We start from the raw sequence: 18,404 nt of genomic DNA on the forward strand, positions 1-18,404 counted from the left end.
ATTTGGTACAATTTTGATTCCGATGGACGGATAGAGATATGAACCTGAAATTTGAATTTAAGATTGCTGTTGGAGTGCAAGATTGGGATATGGAGGCAGTTTTGAAAATTCAAACATATGTGTACGAAAAGTACTAAATAGTACTAAATTTGGTACAATTTAGATTTGGGTAAACGGATAGAGCTGGAAACAATGGGATTTGGAATTAAGATTACTGTTGGAGTGCGGGATTGAAGTAAGTAAGATTACTGTGGAGTGCAGGACTGAGGTAGTTTTGGAAATTCGTACGGATGGATGGAGTTGGAATCCTAAGATTACTGTTGGAGTGGAGGATTGAGATATGGAGGTAGTTTTGGAAATTCTTATTTATGTGTAAAAATGTAATAAATGGTACTAAGTTTGCACATAGGTTTCAATCAGGAAATTTTTGGCCAAAACCCTATTTTTGAAGTTTCGAAATTTTAATTTTTTTTGCACAGAATAATAAAAAACACATCAAGTCATCTGAAAATAATTAGCTTTTGTAAATAATGTTAGTATTCGTTGATTGGCGCAGTACCAAAGTTGACACTTATTTATGTAAAAATAAAACAGACTTTGTGCTGTAAAATATTCAATTTTTGTTGTATTGCGTCGCAGCATAAATATACAGAAGTGAGACCAAAGTTATTATGAATCGGGAAGCTGTTAATGAGTACTTTCATAATATTTACAAAAAGAACGATGAAATTTGTAAAATTAGCGTAATAAAATCAATGTTTGTATATATATTGAAAATTATTTTTTACAAATATTTTTTAAATATATTTAAACTTTTAAAAAAATGTCCAAATTTGTCCACCTCCAAATCGAATTTGGAAGATAGCAGGAGGTCTGTACTAATAAATTCAGAAGTCAAATCGTGCTCAAATTTGCCACAGTTAAAATAAAGTGGATTTTTCTATTTTAAGATGGGAGAATTTTTTTGTAAATTCCTGTTGTGACTGTATGTAGTATCCAATTGAAATAGAACGGTAATACGCACATCTATCAACCGAGTTCCCTTAAAATTCATATTTAAGGTTTTCAGAGTGTAGAAAACAAGTATGTATAATTTTTTTGAAAATAGGTCAATTTTTTGTCGTAGCCCCCACATAAAAGTACTATCCGATTTTAGATATTTGTGGATTTTAGCGACACTTTATGACCGATTCGTCAGAAATTTGGTATTTTGACCTCTTGGAAAATATGAATCCTTCGTACCAAAAATTATTAGCATAGGTCAATGTTTTGGTTTAGACCATACACAACGGGACCACCCTGTTCAAAAAATTTTGGCAGTTTTTGGTCATTTTGGTCGATAAAATGTAAGAATTGCTGTTTGTGCACATTTATTATAAATAATAATTAATTTCAATACAAAATGGACGTTGAAATAGTTTTGGCCAGAAAATTTGGATATGGGACCATTGTGGTTTGGTACAATTTGGATTTGGGTGAACGAACAGAGCCGGAATCCAAGGATTTGGAATAAAGATAACTGTTGGGGTTTAGGATTGAGGTAGTTTTAGAGATTCGTATTATTGGTACGATAAGTACTAACTGGTACCAAATTCGTGCAATCTGGTCTTAAGTGATCGGATAAATTTAGAATCCTGAAATTTGGAATTAAGATTACTATTGAGGTGTAGGATTAAGATAGTTTTGGAAATTCGGTCTTACAGGTACGAAAAGTACCAAATGTTACTAAATTTTGGTACAATTTTATTTAAGATGTTATCCTGGATATTGGATATTTGTGCTTGCATATTGTACAAGATTTGATACCTTTTGGTATTTGCTAAAATATAGAATTGAAATGAATTTTGGTATCAGGATCACTATTGTTGTGTAGAATAGAGATAAGAATTATATTTCGGAAATTAGTGCTTATGTGTACGAAAATTACTAAAAGGTATGAAATTTCAAGGAATAAAGGTGGAATTCGGAATTTTCCTATTATAGTCACTGTTGCTGCGTAGGATTAAGATCTGGATGTGGTTGTGGAAGTATGTACGTTAAGAATATGAAAAGTACTAAATGATACAGAATTTAGAAGAGGTTTTGTATATTCGTACTTATGTATATGAAAAGTACTGAGAATCGCGGTTGGGATATAAGGAGGTAATTTTATAAACGTATACCTACCTGTACGAATGTTATTTATATTGGTACCATTTTGGTATTTCATAAACTTATAGAGCTGGATTCTTAATGCTTGTATTAGGGTCAGTGCTGTTGTTTATATTAGGAATTTTTTGAAATGCGTACATATTCTGAAATTTGGTACAGAGTTTGTTGTGATGGAGATCAGGGACGATTACAAATCCTAAACAGAATCATAGGGAGGAAAAAATCACCAAGTCCTTCTGAGAAAGGGAGGATTACAAATAAAACCATTTGATTAACTTAGAATCATCGGCTTGACAATAGAACCAAAGAAATGAAGTCGTGAGTACCGACAGAAATGCTTTTCATGTGGTTGTGATACGTTTCACATATTCCAGTGCCGCGAGAAGATTCGAATAAATCCTATCGTCTAAATATCCGTAACCAAGAATACGCACAGCGCCATGTTGAAACAGCCAGATATTGATCATTAAAACATTAAACTTTACCAACAATTTAATTAATTCTCTTTCGAGTTGAGCTGTTAGGCCTTTAGAGATACATTGAAAAATTAGGAGTCTACCGAACAACAATTGTCTGCAAAAAAGGAAGAAGATAAAACACATTTTTGGTGGATAAACCCATAAAAATACCGAATATCGGACGGTGCCGTTCTATCGGTGCTTTATCGAAAGCAGAGCTCGGAACTACTCACTCGACTTCTATTCTCCCTCAACTTTCCCCCCCCCCCCCATCAACTCCCCATCAACACTATACAAAAATTTTTCCAAAAATGTATCAATTAATTTTAATCGATTTTACTCTTCGAGTAAAGTACTCTATTTCGAGCATTTTCACTCCCACTCTTATTTTTAAAACCCGAGTACTCGCGAGTGCTCCAAAATAAAACAAAAGAGTGGAGAGTAAACTTCTTTTAAAACTCGCACTCTTCGAGTACTCCCACTCGCAGGTAATTTTCACTCGCGACATAGACTAATGAAGACATAGACGTCGGAACTCTCTCACCGAGTATGTTCGAATTGAGTGTGGTAACTAAGAAATTCAATATAAAATGCCAAAAAATACAATTTAGCAAATATTTTGTTATGACAAAAGACTCATGGGGTTAGTTTCTGATGGGAACTCTATCCTCAGATAAAAATATCCAAGAAAATATTGCAATTTTCCCCAAAAATCGTCTTTTGAGTTTTCGTGTTGAAGTGACTTGACCGCGGAAAAATTGAGTGATCCGTCGTCTGTATATTTATTAGTCTATGCTCGCAAGTAAAAACGAGCATATCGGACTTTTTGCTCGCACTCTTCGAGTACTCCCACTCGCGAGTTCTTTTCACTCGCGAGTAAAAACGAGCAAATCGGAGCTCTGATCGAAAGTTGTACGAAAGGTTTGTATCTCTACCGAAGACGAAGTACCACATTTTCTCCGTTTCTATTGTATAACGTGGCTTACGCTACAAGCAAGGTAGAAACGGCGTTAAGGCAGAATTTTTATACCCTACACCACAAATTATATTGAAACCATATTTCAGCCTTTACGGTTGGATAATGTTGCTAAAACTTTAAAGATACAGAAAAAAGGGTGGTTTATGTTGGTTATATGAAAACGTAGACATTAGACTGGTTTTAACTCAAAGGGAAAAACCGTTGTCGGATTTTTTAGGCGGCACCCCTCGTGTGTTTACTTTCGTTAGATTTTAAGATTGCCAAAGTTAGAGCACAATCGGAATATGTTAACACGTGAACGAGCAAACCAACGAGCACATAGAAGAAATATACCGTTGTCCTGCCCATGACATTAAAATTATTCTAGGCGATTTTAATGCCAAAATTGGAAAGGATAATATCTTTGGCCCAACAGTCGGGAAATTCAGTCTCCACAGTGAAATATCTGATAACGGTATGAGGCTAATAGACTTTGTAGTGGCAAAAAACATGGTAGTTAGCAGCACCAGATTTAAGCATCTCGACATTCAAAAGGGCACCTGGTTTTCTCCGGGTCAGAAAACAACAAATCAAATTGATCACGTTGTGATAGAGCGTATTGGATGTACGTTCGTTCCGATGAGCAAACATAGACTCGGACAACCACCTTGTTGCAGCAAAGGTACTTACCCGGTTAAACGTAGCGAATAAAGTACGAACAGAGACAACACGAAAGTTCGACATCGGTAGCCACAACATATTCCACTCAACTGGCCCAATTGCTTAATCAAAGCACTCCTCGTCCCGATAAAATATCAGCACTATGGCAAAGTATTGCCCACTCTATGTTAACAGGCGCAAAATCCATACTTGGATTCCAGAGACCTTCACCAAGGAACCCATGGTATGTGTAAAAGTTCAAATTGGCTTTGTTATTCTAATTCGACTGACTTTAAGTCATGTGTCAACCCCCCATGTCAGAAATAGTCTACTACGTTAATTATGCAACTTTGCACATTCGGCGCAAAGTAATATTGACATATTCTGACAAGAGAGGTTGACAGTTTGCCCGCCTAGGTCTAGTTAAAGCTGCGTTTGAGGAGAGTGTGTTATTCGACACAAGGCAGAATAAACGAACTTCGTTCACGGACTCCGTTTACGGAAAAAGGTTAAAGCTTTACGAGCAAACATTCAATAAACATGCCAAACATCAATACTAAAAACCCTTGTGTTTTTATTTTTCTTCTTTTTCGTTTATTTACACCGCACATCCTCTTCGAGGCAAACAACAACAAAGCTACGCTTTATTGTGGATACTCCACATATCCTAAAGTATACAGTCCACTTGGTGTTCCACCTAAAATTCTGCTTTCGCAACTAAACTGGTCACTTCAGGCTGGATTAAACAGTATGTCCAAGAGTGTCGTGCTGCTGCCGAAGAGCAAAATGCGGCATATAGGGCTACTCTACAGTCAGTAGCAACGCGTAGGCACGAGAGAGGTATAGGGAGAAAAGGAGAGAGGATAAACGTCTTTTCCGCAGGAAAAATAGAGAAATGGGAAAGCGGGAGTGTTAAAAAATCAAGATGTACAGGAGCCAGAATGAATTTCGATAGTTCTATTAAAGAGTGAAATATCAAACTGATGTCTTTAGTACAGGCACATCCTCCTGTAGCAAGGTAATTTGGTAACTGATAGAGAGTGTGCTCAGGATATGGAAAGATAATTTTTCCAAACAGTTGGTGTCCAATAGTAGCAAAGACGTCGAAGATACCACATATCAATGCCAGAAGGTGGTATTGAATGTATACCTCCCAGCCAACATGAGGTAAAGTCAGCAATAAACCGGCTAAAGAAAAAAATCGTGTTTCAAATGAGTTATTCTCAGGAGAAACATCATGGATATTTTCAATGACAAAAGTTGGTGACCAAAGATTGGACATTCATACAGAAATGCGGGTGTCCAATCACTGTTATTTTCATAAAGAAACCATTTGTAGTTAGATATTTTGGTTACCAATCCTGGACAATATCAAAATTTCATTTTGGTGCCCAATCGTAGATCTTATCATAAGGAATCTTTGAAGACCAATAGTAGTCTGGTGATAGACCACTCAGCAACAGTGAGGGGGTTTGTTAATGACAAATTCTGTCGCCCAATCCTGCAACTGTCAATAGACTAATTTTGGCGTCCAATTATCGGTCCTTTCTTAGAGAAATTCTGGTTTCCTATCGTTGATCTTCTCATAAATTGTTCAGGAGCAAGCAAAATTCTTGCAACCAGCCCTGATTTCCTTAAAAATGAATTTCTAATCCAACGTCTATACATGTATACAAAAACACTTAAGGCTTTTAAAGAATTCTACTTTTAGGAAAAATCCATGAACACAATTTTGCCCAATCTACATTTTTATATCCTCACTCAACCTTCAGGCTAATTAAGGTATTTTCACAGTTTCAATAATATCATTCCATTAAAAGCAAAGAGGTATTGTATTATTGGAAGGAGAGTACTGTAATTCATGGCATATATTAGTCCAATAAATATTTAATTCAATAATCCTGTCTGCTAGTTTACGTGACAGTCTGTTGAAATTTTAACGCAGAACTCTTTAAATATAACAAAAATAATTGGAGTCGACTACAAATCCAGACCGGTTTTTTTCACGACTCCGACTCCGAAAGTAAAGTCCTTAATCACTAAAATTAATACAATTTGCACGAATGTTTAACTTTTTCCTATATTTGGCCCATACAGGCTAATTTGTTGGCTTTTCCTAACATATTCTTTAGAAAGGGCATTAGTACTCAACTACGGAACATAAATATAAAGTAACATTCATATCATATTATTTCGACTGAATCTTACATTCAAGAAGGGCAACAAAATACAATTTAGAAAGTTTTTGTCGGCTTTGGCATTTTTTTTTCTTCGCACAAGTACATTTTGGAAGGAACTCTTCCCCGTGAGAAAATCTTTAAGCTTTCGAAATATGTGAAAATGAAGGGGCAATACAAATTATAAAAACTGCAAGCGGTAAAAATTATAAGCAATTCACTTTAGAATGCTTTACACGCAGAGAAAAAATATGATTCATGCCACCATATTTTGAAAGAAAAGTATACATTATAGATATATGGTAACATCTATTATATTCTAACAATACAATTTTTAAGACTTGTTTTGTTTTAGTTGAAGATTCAATCATATGACTGCTTAAGTCTGGAGTATTCCCCCATTGGCTTAACTTCATCATTACTTTCTATACAGAGAGTAATGTTTACAAATCGCACTAACAGCCTGCAAAATTTGCAGATCGCTACCAATATCAGGATTTCATCCCGGCGAAGGAAATTATCATTTGGCTTTTCATTTTTGAAATGATGATTTTTTTTAGTGGAAACCTGAACTCTTAAGAAACGAGTATTCTCGTGTTAATGAGAATGATGCTCACTTTTCGGCTTACCAAAAAAAAAAAACATCAGAACACAATATTTGCAAGCTGACAGCACGATTCAACTAAGAAATCATCGATTTCTGTAAGTTGAAGTAACATCAACACAGTTGCCTATAAGAATGTTGTTGGAATTTAAAAAAATTCCCTTTTGTGCGTGCCTTCGCTGTTTTTTGTTTGTTTTAGTTGAACGCTTTCAGTGCGTTTTTTAAACATTACTCTCTGTGTAGAAAGTAATGATGAAGTTTAGCCAATGGGGGAATACTCCAGACTTAAGCAATCTTATTTTTAAGAATTTTAATTAATGAATTTTATTAAAACAAGTTGCAAACCGCCAGTTTTTTTGAATTCCTTTTATTGCAATTAGTTTTGACCATGGATCCAACAAGTCATTTTTAATTCTTCAGGTATTAACTACATACATTAATGATACTATTGGTCGTTGTTATCTGTAAGTAAAATTGAAAGAATAAACAATTTGTTAAAATAACTGGTTTTCTACACAATAGCTTACCTCCATATTTTGCAGCTGAGTCATCCCGTGTGTACGTCCATGATGTTGGGATACAACATACAAAATGCATATAAAACAACGGTACACATAAAAACTACATGAAAAAGTTTTAGTATAATATTTGTATTTTCTTTTCACGTTAAACACTTCATACCTACGTTCAACGTTTATGTTTATGATCCTATTGGGCGTTGTCACCAGTAAGTAATATTGATAATCATAAAAAGTTTTAGTAATTTATTTGTCTTCTGTCGCTGGACACCAAACCCTGGGATTTTTTCTATCATTACACTCTTCTTTAGATTTTCTATTGCTCGCATCTATTACAAAGGCAAAAACCAAATAAATGAAAATTCATTAAATAAACAAATGAACATATAAAACTTACCAGAAATAGTTTGCCCAATATTTACATACTTACTTTTCTAAGTTAAAAACACGAATCGTAAAATTTTTATTCATCCGCACTTGGCGGTGTTATAATGTCAACTAAAACAATGTTGTTGAAAATTTGCTGATTAACTTAAGCCAGCGCTTATTGTTATGACAGAGAGAAGGGTTGTTTTGCCTATACGTGTTTTCTGCTTGTTAAACGCTACAATGAAATAAATATAAAAGAACAACTGAAAATAACATATCGAGAGAATAAAGGCCTCGACACAAAAGAAGCATGGCATTCTTGCTGAAGTCATATCTGATAAAAGACTAAAGACCAAGTTCGACCTAATAAAAAGACTTCAGAATCACATTTGAATTAGGTCCAACTTGGTCTTTAGTCATTTACCAGATATGACTTAAGCTAGAATGCCATGCTTCTTATGTGTCGAGGCCTTAAGTCTTGATACAAGAGTAGAAAAAATGAGACGAACATATTGTAATGAGAATGAATATGTGTGTATTTCAAAGCCAATCGCTGACTGTTGTGTTTGTGTACAGTTACGCTGTTAGTGACGCTTCTACTAGGGTTTGCAAATATTCTTGCATACATATGTATGTATGATGTATGCGATTCCATACACACATATGTATATGGCAAATTTATAAATGTGTTCTGTTTATGATTGTGGAAAATTTAAAACATTTGTTTAATAAAAAAAAATAATTAGAGACAAAAAATGATAATATAAGGGCGATAGATAATATAAATAAGACTTCATAATAACAGACTTTATTGTCATTCCGCAAAATAGTATTAGAGACTTCAGAAATGTTTCATTTACTTAATGAAACTGTTGCATTTATCTAATAAAATTGTTTCACCTATTTAATGAGATATGTTGTTTCATTTATTTAATGAAACTACGTCATTTATTTAATGAAACTATATCATTAATTTTTGGAGCCAACAAAAAAATCAGATATATAAAATTTCCGCAATTTTCTTAAAAGATGTTTGTGTACTAGTTTTTTAAGCATATACTATTTGGCATAGTATCAATACTCACATATTTTTTTAAATTTAAAGAAATAAAAAGTGTCATTACATCAATGAAATCCGTTTTATTTATACAATGAAACCAAAAATCATTAAATTTTAGGTAACGTAAGTATTAATATAGCATCAATGAAACCCATTCATTGATACAACGAAGCATTTTTCTTTCAGCACATGGTATGTTAGATCAAAGATTAAGTAGAATTGCCAAAATACAAAAGAAATTTCTCAAATATGCATTGTCAAATTTAAATTTTACACAACCTATACCAAATTATGAATCTCGCTGTCTTTTGATCAATTTATAAACGTTGAAATTCAGAAGGAAATCTCATTCTATGCTATTCGTGATTGATTTAATAAATGTTAATATAGATTGTTCATGTCTCTTGAGGAAAATATCTTTTATTATACCATGCCATAATCTGCGTAATCATAATGTTTTTCATATTGATTGCCACAGGAGTAATTACGTTACAACAGTTACAAAAGAATCGTGGAAAGGAAACTATAAAAAGAAATAATAATCTTTTGTAATTAAATAATTGAAATATGTACAGTTAGTCAGAGTCTGTAATGAAAAATTGTTTCATAGACAGTAAGAAATAAATAAATAAAATATAATGAAATTCAAATTTGCTCCAGTGACTTCTTGTCACGTCGAACGAAGATTTTCGGCGTACAAATATTTTCAAAAAAACTGCGAAATTTAGCCTAAACAATTTGGAATTTATCAAATATATTTCAAACAATTAATGAATGAAAAATAACATATTAATGAAATATTTTTTGTGTGCATAATTTATGCATTTTGCGAGTTTTTGCATGTGTGATTTGTTTCGACTTGCATCAGAATTCAAAAATATGCCCAGTCCCAAAATTTGATATTAGTCGGATAAAAATTGGAGTTGCATAAAATTCTGCATAAACTTAGACCTATTGGTGTATTCTTATATGTCGTCGCATATTTCTTCTATCATTTTTATTCCTAGATCCACCGATATACTTAGAAACAGAGACATAACATCAAATGAAGCCATCTTTTCCTCTTTTAAAACAATTTTTTGTGAACAATGGAAATGTGATACATCTGTGAGATATATTAGGATAAGAGTAACGATACTGATTCCTTGTGCTCCAAAACAATTATTTAAGATTCCTAATAACAGTTTTAGAAATTTTTCCAAATAAGCAGGACATTTAAAAGATTAATTTTATTCCCTAAAAAGAATTTTAATGCCCACAAAGTTTATTCCCAAGAGTTATAATGATATATCCTTTTCGTCCGACTATATCCTTTTTTTACTTGTTATACAAACAAATACATAGTGCATTCGATTTTCTTTATTTCAGATGCCCCAGAATCCTACGTTCAGTTGGGAACATCTCTAAATCCGAGTACAATAAGAGAAGGATCTGACGTATATTTTGATTGTCTGGTAAAAGCAGAGCCTTCCGTGTATCGTATTGAATGGAGACACAATGTAAGTATAAAAATAAATTTAATTATTAAATTGGGTTTTAAAGTTTCACAATACATTCTGGCGCACATCAATAATTCCCCATGAAATAACACCCCAAGCGAAAATGAAAATGGACCCCAATTTGTGGGATACTTATACGCTACACCACTAGGCGGGTATAACAAGTTAGTTCTTGCCCAAAAGTTTGTAAGATACCGAAATAATGGAGCTAAGTCGATTTAGCCCTGTCTGTCTGTCCGTCTGGTATCCATATAAAAATTATAGTAACATCGGTTCAAAATTTTGCCGTTCACTAAAACTGTTGTTAAGACTGAAAAATCTTTTAGGGGTCAAAACTTCCTACTATTGATGTATGGATATCCGAAAATTTGTACTATGTGAGGAATTACTTTTTGTCATGGACGGGATTTTAAGACGAAATTGGCTTTATTTTGAAGAAGAGATAAAGATACCAAAAGGTTTGATTTAGCTACACATATCTCGGACATATGGCCTAAAGAACACAAATTAGAAAAAATAAATTTTTGGACAGCTATTTTCTAGAGGCCATAACTTTTATCGAAACGATAAATTTTTATATGATCTCGGTAATAACTTAACTCCTGACCCAATATAGCAATCTAAAAATGAGACTCAGTGTTGGATGTATATTCTATTCTGAAATTACTTATTTATCAATGGATATTTAGGCACACATATTTTTAGTTAGAAAGAATTATTTCTGCGTTAAAACGATCAAGCGGGATAAACTATACATATTCCTGATTATCACAAAATTCTAAGACGATATAACCATGTCCGTCCGTTGAAATCAAGATACAGCTCTTAATTTTAAAGATAGAGCTTTATAGTTCGGAACAGAACTTCATATTACCCCTAGGATGTTTGGTATTGAAAATGGGCTATATCGATCCATGTTTTCATATATCCTCCATAGAACGGTACCTCCCCCCGAAATGGCTGAAACTTGGTATTTAGTCTTCGTTAGGGGTTCAAAACTTTCCACCTGAAGTTTGTCGGTTTAAGTGCACGTCTTAATATATCCCCCATAGAACGGCACCTCCTGATTTTCGGTATTTTTATTGTTTTGGCTCCAATATCCACCGAAATGGCTGAAATTTGATATTTAATCTTCCTTGGGAGTAAAAAACTTTCCACCTAAGATTTGTCGGTAGAGGCCCACGTCTTCATATAGTCTCACAGAAAGGTACCCCCACATATAAGCCACATTGTTCAACAGAAACGACTTACATTTGGTATTTATTCTCCGTTGGTATTTATTCTCCTCCAGCCCCAAATAAGGGTAGCCTCATTTAAGATTTTTTTAAGATTTAAGTCTTATTTTTGTACCGAATTGGTTGTTAACTGGAATTTTGTGTTCCCGGAAGATAGAAAACTGACTCGCAAAAAAAAGCGAGACGAGAGCTTTTTGTCAAATTTTCGAACCGAGATTGCAATTATGTGTTGCCAGAGGATACAAATGTTAAATTAGAAAAATTGTAAGTATTGTAAGCAAGGAACAGAAGGAAGAGTTTATCTTATTTTGAAGGGAAAGCAATGCCAGTTATTTTAATGTATGTATAATATACATAAACATTGCATATCGTTATATAACTGAGAACTATCACAAGAAAATTGTCGAATTGGGAACCACCACATCCGATAGAACCGACGCTTATCTTTATAGAGATTACGATGGCAAATTTCTACAAAAAATCTAAAAAAGGTTTTTCGTAGATTTGCATTTTCATAGAACTTCTGCTGTACGGTGATGCTGTTGTCTTTTTTTAAATAACATAAATTCAGTGGCCTAATTCTCGCATACGTGACCGAGTTATTTCGATCAATATTTTCAGTATTTGGATTACATATCCGTTATCGAATACAGTTTCGAGTGGAATCTTGCGAGTTTTTGCTCGCGACACACTTGCCGTCGTAATGATAATTCTGTTGGCATAAAATGAACTTTAGTGCTAGATTTTGTTATAAAACTAAACCAAATAACATACTATGTGTGTTCCAGTTCTTTTTAATGGTAAAAGAAGTAAAAGAGCAAACTGTGAAAAATGTGGTACACATACAACTTTATTAAAAAAGTACGTCAAAAAAACACGAACAAATGTAAATGTCGGCCTACCAGCCAATCATAAGGGGGCAACCATGTTACTATTTTTTACACGCTCAAATTTGTCGTGTAAAAAGTTTTTAAAGAGAGCGTCATTGAACACCATTTTTGTCTAAAGAGTAGTAAACGTTTTAAAAATTTTTTGTGTGCGGGAACGGGTTTTCGGGTAAAATGTGTAAAAGTGGTAAAAATTTTACAAATTTTTAGTTCTGAAACAAAGCTACTTATGACACTTTCCAATAAACATACATAAATTAAAATCAATTTTCCAATGCCAGTATGCGATTTTTATATTTTCACATCCTGGAATTTATTTTGGGTCACCATTACTTTTTACCTTTCAAAATTTTCTATTATTTTATAAAATTTTTATGTTATAATTTCTTTTTACGAGAAACTTGCAGCACAACACTTCTTTGTTTGTATTTTTTTGTGTTTGCCATATGTTTTCACCGTCCGATAACCGTATATATCGATAACTTGTTTAAATAGTTACGATCGTGTTAAGCGGGGTACGCACGATCAGTTTTGACTGTCGATTTTTCGCAAATATCGATAACTGTCAAACTGTCCAGCAATCAGAAAATATTTTGTGGTTACCTGATGACTGGTAAAAATTAACGGCCACACTATCGAATAACCGATTATTTGAGCAAAGCTTTCTGTCAAAACTGATCGTGTGTACCCCGCTTAAGGGTATCCATAAATTTCAAACGTTCGTAATTTGTCTTCGAACAACAACTCATTCGATACTGGATGCGAGAATTAGATTTCCTTAGAAGCTTCTTTACAAAGGAGGCCGTCTTATGGTTATTGTCTGAGATTGGAGCGAAACTAAACGATTTAAAATTACATCTCTCATACACTTTTAAAATTATAATAATTATAGTAATTTAATATCCTATTTAAATAGTCTACATCGCCCGCCTATAGCCCTTTCTTACTTTTTAGTTTTAAATTTTACTAAATGGCCCCATTGCATAATCAACCCAAATTGGGAAATTGGCCCCCAAAAATATTGTACCCCAAAATTACGTTGGTGGAAAACGCAAAACGCAAATAAGTCCCAAATTATCTACTTTGGCCCTAAAATATTTATTATATAAAAGTTGGATTGTAAATTAAACAAAAATGTGGGATGTAATTACAAAGAAAAGGGTGACGAAGGTGACCGACCTTAACATGGCAAAGCCCAGGATTTATCTTGGTCCCTCTTTCATCTCAAGTGGACACTGTCCTCCCCGTGGTGTCACCTGGGGAACTGCCTTTAACACCCGTTAAAGGTAGTGAGCTAACATGTGCCGCGCGTTCACACATAAGAACGTTAAAAACTTGGGTTTGGGCGTCGGGTTAGTAACCCTCCCCTAGAAAAAACAGCCTACTATGAAAAAACGAAAGAAAAGAAAAACAAACCCCTCTAAAGTTGACGAACCCCGCAAACGTTAAGAACCATGATCTGCGAATCAGCACCTGGAATGCTTACGCATTTGCAGATGCACTTGAAAAGTACAAGGCCGACATTACTGCCATACAGGAAATACGATGCAACGGGAAACGCGTCACAACAACACCTAAAGGTGACGCACTGTATTATAGCTGCCATTACACAAAGCATGAGTTTGGTTGCGGATTTGTAGTTGGTCGGCGGTTAAAACATCTGGTCTCCAGCTTAACCCCAGTGAATAAAAGACTCGCTGCAATTCGATCAAAAGCAAAATTCTTCAACATCAGCTTTATTTGCGCTCATACTCCCACTGAAGACAAGGACGAACAGACCAAAGATATATTTTACGAGCGCTTAGAAGAAACTTATGAGCGTTGCCCTGTCCATGACATTAAAATTATACTATGCGATTTTAATGCCAAAATTGGAAAGGAGAATATCTTTGGCCCAACAGTCGGGAAATTCAGTCTCCACAGTGAAACATCTGACAATGGTAAGAGGCTGTATAGTAAGAGACTTTGCAGCTGCAAGCAACATGGTAGTTAGCAGTACCAGATTTAAGCATCTCGATATTCATAAGGGCACCTGGCTATCGCCAGATCAAAGAACAAAAAATCAAATTTATCACGTTGTGATAGATGGAAGACATGCATTGAGCGTGGTGGATGTACGATCGTTCCGAGGTGCAAACATAGACTCGGACCACTAGGAACCAAAGTGCGAACAGACACAACACGGAAGTTGGACATCGGTAAGCTGCAATCACAACAGATAGCCACAGCATATTCCACTCAACTGGTCCAACTGCTTAATCAAAGCATCCATGGTATACCCACTCATATGTTATCCCTACTTACGCTTCCGACTCCTTAAAAATCAGACATCAGTGTTAAATTACTCCATAATGGACAAAATAGCCATTTAATTACAAAATATTCTCAGGTATAAAAAAACTTAATGTCTAACTGACAAAATTCAAATCATATTGACAATAATTAAATGCTAACCAAAATTATATACAAACTATCCTTATATCAATCGAGAAAATAATATTTTCAAATGCATCTAAATGCTCAAAAGAAAATTACGAAAGTATTTTCGCTAACAGAGTCGTAGTTAATATACACATTGGGTATGAGGAAAAAACATAATAAAAACATTAATAAACTTTCAACTTGGCACTACCTATGGTGCCGTGATATAAAGAGATGAAACCAATCTTATATAAATTCAAGTGATTATTTTTTTACAGGTAAACCTCAATTATATAAAGGCAAAGATGTATCGATGATCGAACGTGAAACAAATTTCAGTGTAGAATTATAAATAAAAAGGGAAAGGTATTTTAAATAATGTTATCTATTTTACTTCTGTTTCTGTTTTTCATTTCATTATTTCACAAAACAGCTGTTGGGTCAATGAACCATGTAACATCGGATCACATACACACACACTCGTTGCAATTAATATTATTCTTTGATCATTTTTAAAGGGATTCAACTTTACCGAATTTTAGGTATAAACATATCAAACTAATTAGATATTCAAATAAATCTAGTATTAACAAGAAAAATTACAAATAATTAGATTATTTAATTTGGTAAATGAAGCAGTGCTTCTCAAACACAATACATACGGTATGCTAGCGGAGCGAGCAGACTGTTAACATCGTTCCCTCTGTTATCACATATGTGAACATTTTGTTACTGTACACATTCATTCAGTGGCCATATTTACACAGGAAATTCAAGAAATAAATCGTCAATACACAGAAGGAGGTCCTTTAAATTTCCTTAATTCAATGATTTAATAAAAATCAACAACTTTTAGCAATTTAACAATTTTTCCGTTTATTATTGATAAATTTAAATGCACAGACTTTTGGGAGAGACATATAACGGGTTCTCTCTACCCCCTCTCTAAAATAGACCGACCTTCTGTGTATTGTTTATTAACTATAACAGTTGACCACTTACTTGGATTTTGGTGGAGCTCCCTTGTTGAAAGGCCTTTCAGGGGGTTGCGAGTGACAGTTACACCAACAGATTCCAACAAATTATTCCACTTGTTCTCGAATTAAGTGATGGAATTTGTTTCTTGCATTAAATGTTTATTATCTGATATGTTTTTTTAGCTGATTTTTTTCTTATTTCTCATTTCTTTTTTTTTCCTATATTGGTTTTAATACGCAATGGTTTTTTTTTCAACAAAGCAACAATTATATTCACTCTCACTTTCAGTTTGTTTCACTATCGTTCGTTTCGATCTTACTTTGCCACTGTTTAAGAGATAACAACAAAACTATTTGGCAGTATCATGTAAATTAAATCAATTGATATTAATTATTTATCTTGTTCGGATGATTTTTTTTTTTAATTTCAAGGAATACTAATTCTGTTTTTCCTGTAACTTCTTTTAACCACTAAAATATTAAAATTTTGCACTCTTTGAAAGTAAATTACAAAATCACAATTCCATCCGGTTTCAACGTTCACCAATCAACAGCACAATTGAGAACTCCCGTAAGCACTGATCGCCGCTACCTGAACGTCAAATCCTATGCCTGAAGTAGCTTATGGGTGTCAGGGGCAAGTAAATGGACATCAAATGGGGGAAGAGGGAATCCTATGAACAAGGAAAGATGATAACGAAACAAATTAGTTCTCATATATACTGAGAGAACCATTGACGACAAATGAAAGCTTACCAAGTGAATTTTTAAGGTTGGTATGGCCAGAAGACAAATTACTGCTTCCAAGGATTAACAAAACATTAAACAACGACGAGGGGTGAACCGAAATATCCACCAATGTATATATGTCGGTTATTCGAATTTGGCTTAGTTATCACACACCAATTAAATTGCAGAAAACCGATGTGTATGAACAAATTTTATTTTTTTCACTTTGAATCTGTCTGTCAAAGAACACAATTTGTTGTGTAAAATAAAATTATAGTTAATGTTCCCGAAAACAATTTCCATCGGTTTTGACTGCACACTTTGGAAAGGTTAGAACAAAATGCCTCCAACGTGCCACTAACTTCCCCCTTTTGTAACCTTCGTTACCCTCATCAATCAAATAGCTGAATCACATACAATCACTAAGACTTCAAAAATTAAATATGTCTCCTTTTAACGCCATTATTCCCCAAAACAACTATAAATTTTAAGGTATATGTGTATTTGCCTGCAATAAACTAACGAACACATACCTAGAAAAATTAGGCGAATTTTCACCACTTGGACAAATAGGGGAAAATTATAGCAACTTCTGTACATACGCCCTATTTCTAAAAAGATAATATCAAGGATCAGCGAAAGGAATTTAGTAGTCAAGGTATCCTAGCGGCTGGAAAAAAAAATCCAATCGCAGATTTTTTTACTGACCAAAAATCAGACTTAATGGTCCAACGGAACATAAAGCATGATCCCGCATGTAGATGCTACCTACTTCCTTAGGTTTTTTGCATGGTACGTGCAAACTAGTTTTCCTTGAAGATCTTCAAGTTCATAATAACAATTCCCAAGCCTGCGGCGGACTCTACATTTTATGAAAGTGGGAGCCAGTTTTGCATTGTATCCCTTTTCCATGTTACTTTGACTGAAATTCTTCCTAAAAACTTCTTGGCCAACATCATATGTGACATCACGAGATCTTAAGTTGTACTGCCGTTCGTTGCGTTCCTGTTGTTTCCTCATTATTTCAGCAGCTCTGGACCGGACAACATCAAAGGTGTCTTCTCTATTGAAGGTCATAGATCTATCTTCCAATACGTTAAGTTTTCGTAATAGTTGGTATGTGGATCCATTGGTGATCATTTGTTGACCGAACGCCATAAAATAAGGAGTTGTTCCAATTGCTGCATGAACTGTTGATCGCAGTGCGCAAGCAATAGAACTCAGCTTTTCGTCCCAATCTTTTTAGTCCGAACGAACATAAGCTTTAATGGCTGAAATTACAGACCTATTCACCCTTTCGGATGCATTGGCCTGTGGTGAATAAACTGCCGTATATACATGTTTGATTTTGTATGCATCCAAAAGTTCATTAAACTTTTTTGCCCTGAATTGCGTCCCATTATCTGAAATGACAGACTCTGGAACTCCAAACGTATGGAATAAATCTTCCTCGAGATATTTAACAATGGCGTCAGCAGTAAATTTCTTCACTGGACGAATGAAGGAATATTTGGAAAAATGGTCTAAGGTTACGAATATGCCTATGTTGCCCGATCTCGATCTGGGATACGGCCCGATAAAGTCAACGTACAACCTTTGGAAAAACCTTTGCGTAGTACCGTTATCGCCGAGTGGGGGTCTCATGACCATGTTAGGATATTTGGTACTTTTGCAGACCTCACAAGCATTGATATAATTTTT

At 34.3% G+C, this 18,404-nt stretch overlaps 1 protein-coding gene across 5 annotated transcripts in view; it reads left to right on the plus strand.

Moving 5' to 3' along the window:
- Positions 1–18,404, plus strand: part of side-VII (sidestep VII transmembrane protein) — a 1,783,907-nt gene that overhangs the window by 951,091 nt on the left and 814,412 nt on the right. For all 5 annotated transcript variants that reach the window (XM_073992696.1, XM_073992713.1, XM_073992706.1 and 2 more), the window contains one exon: positions 10,324–10,454. In XM_073992696.1, coding sequence (XP_073848797.1) covers positions 10,324–10,454 — 131 coding nt within the window. The remainder of the gene's footprint in view (positions 1–10,323; positions 10,455–18,404) is intronic.

This window comes from Musca autumnalis, unplaced genomic scaffold (assembly GCF_047663935.1).
Source record: "Musca autumnalis isolate F117 unplaced genomic scaffold, ASM4766393v1 scaffold_1, whole genome shotgun sequence".
In the NCBI taxonomy this organism is placed as follows: Eukaryota; Metazoa; Arthropoda; class Insecta; order Diptera; family Muscidae; genus Musca; species Musca autumnalis.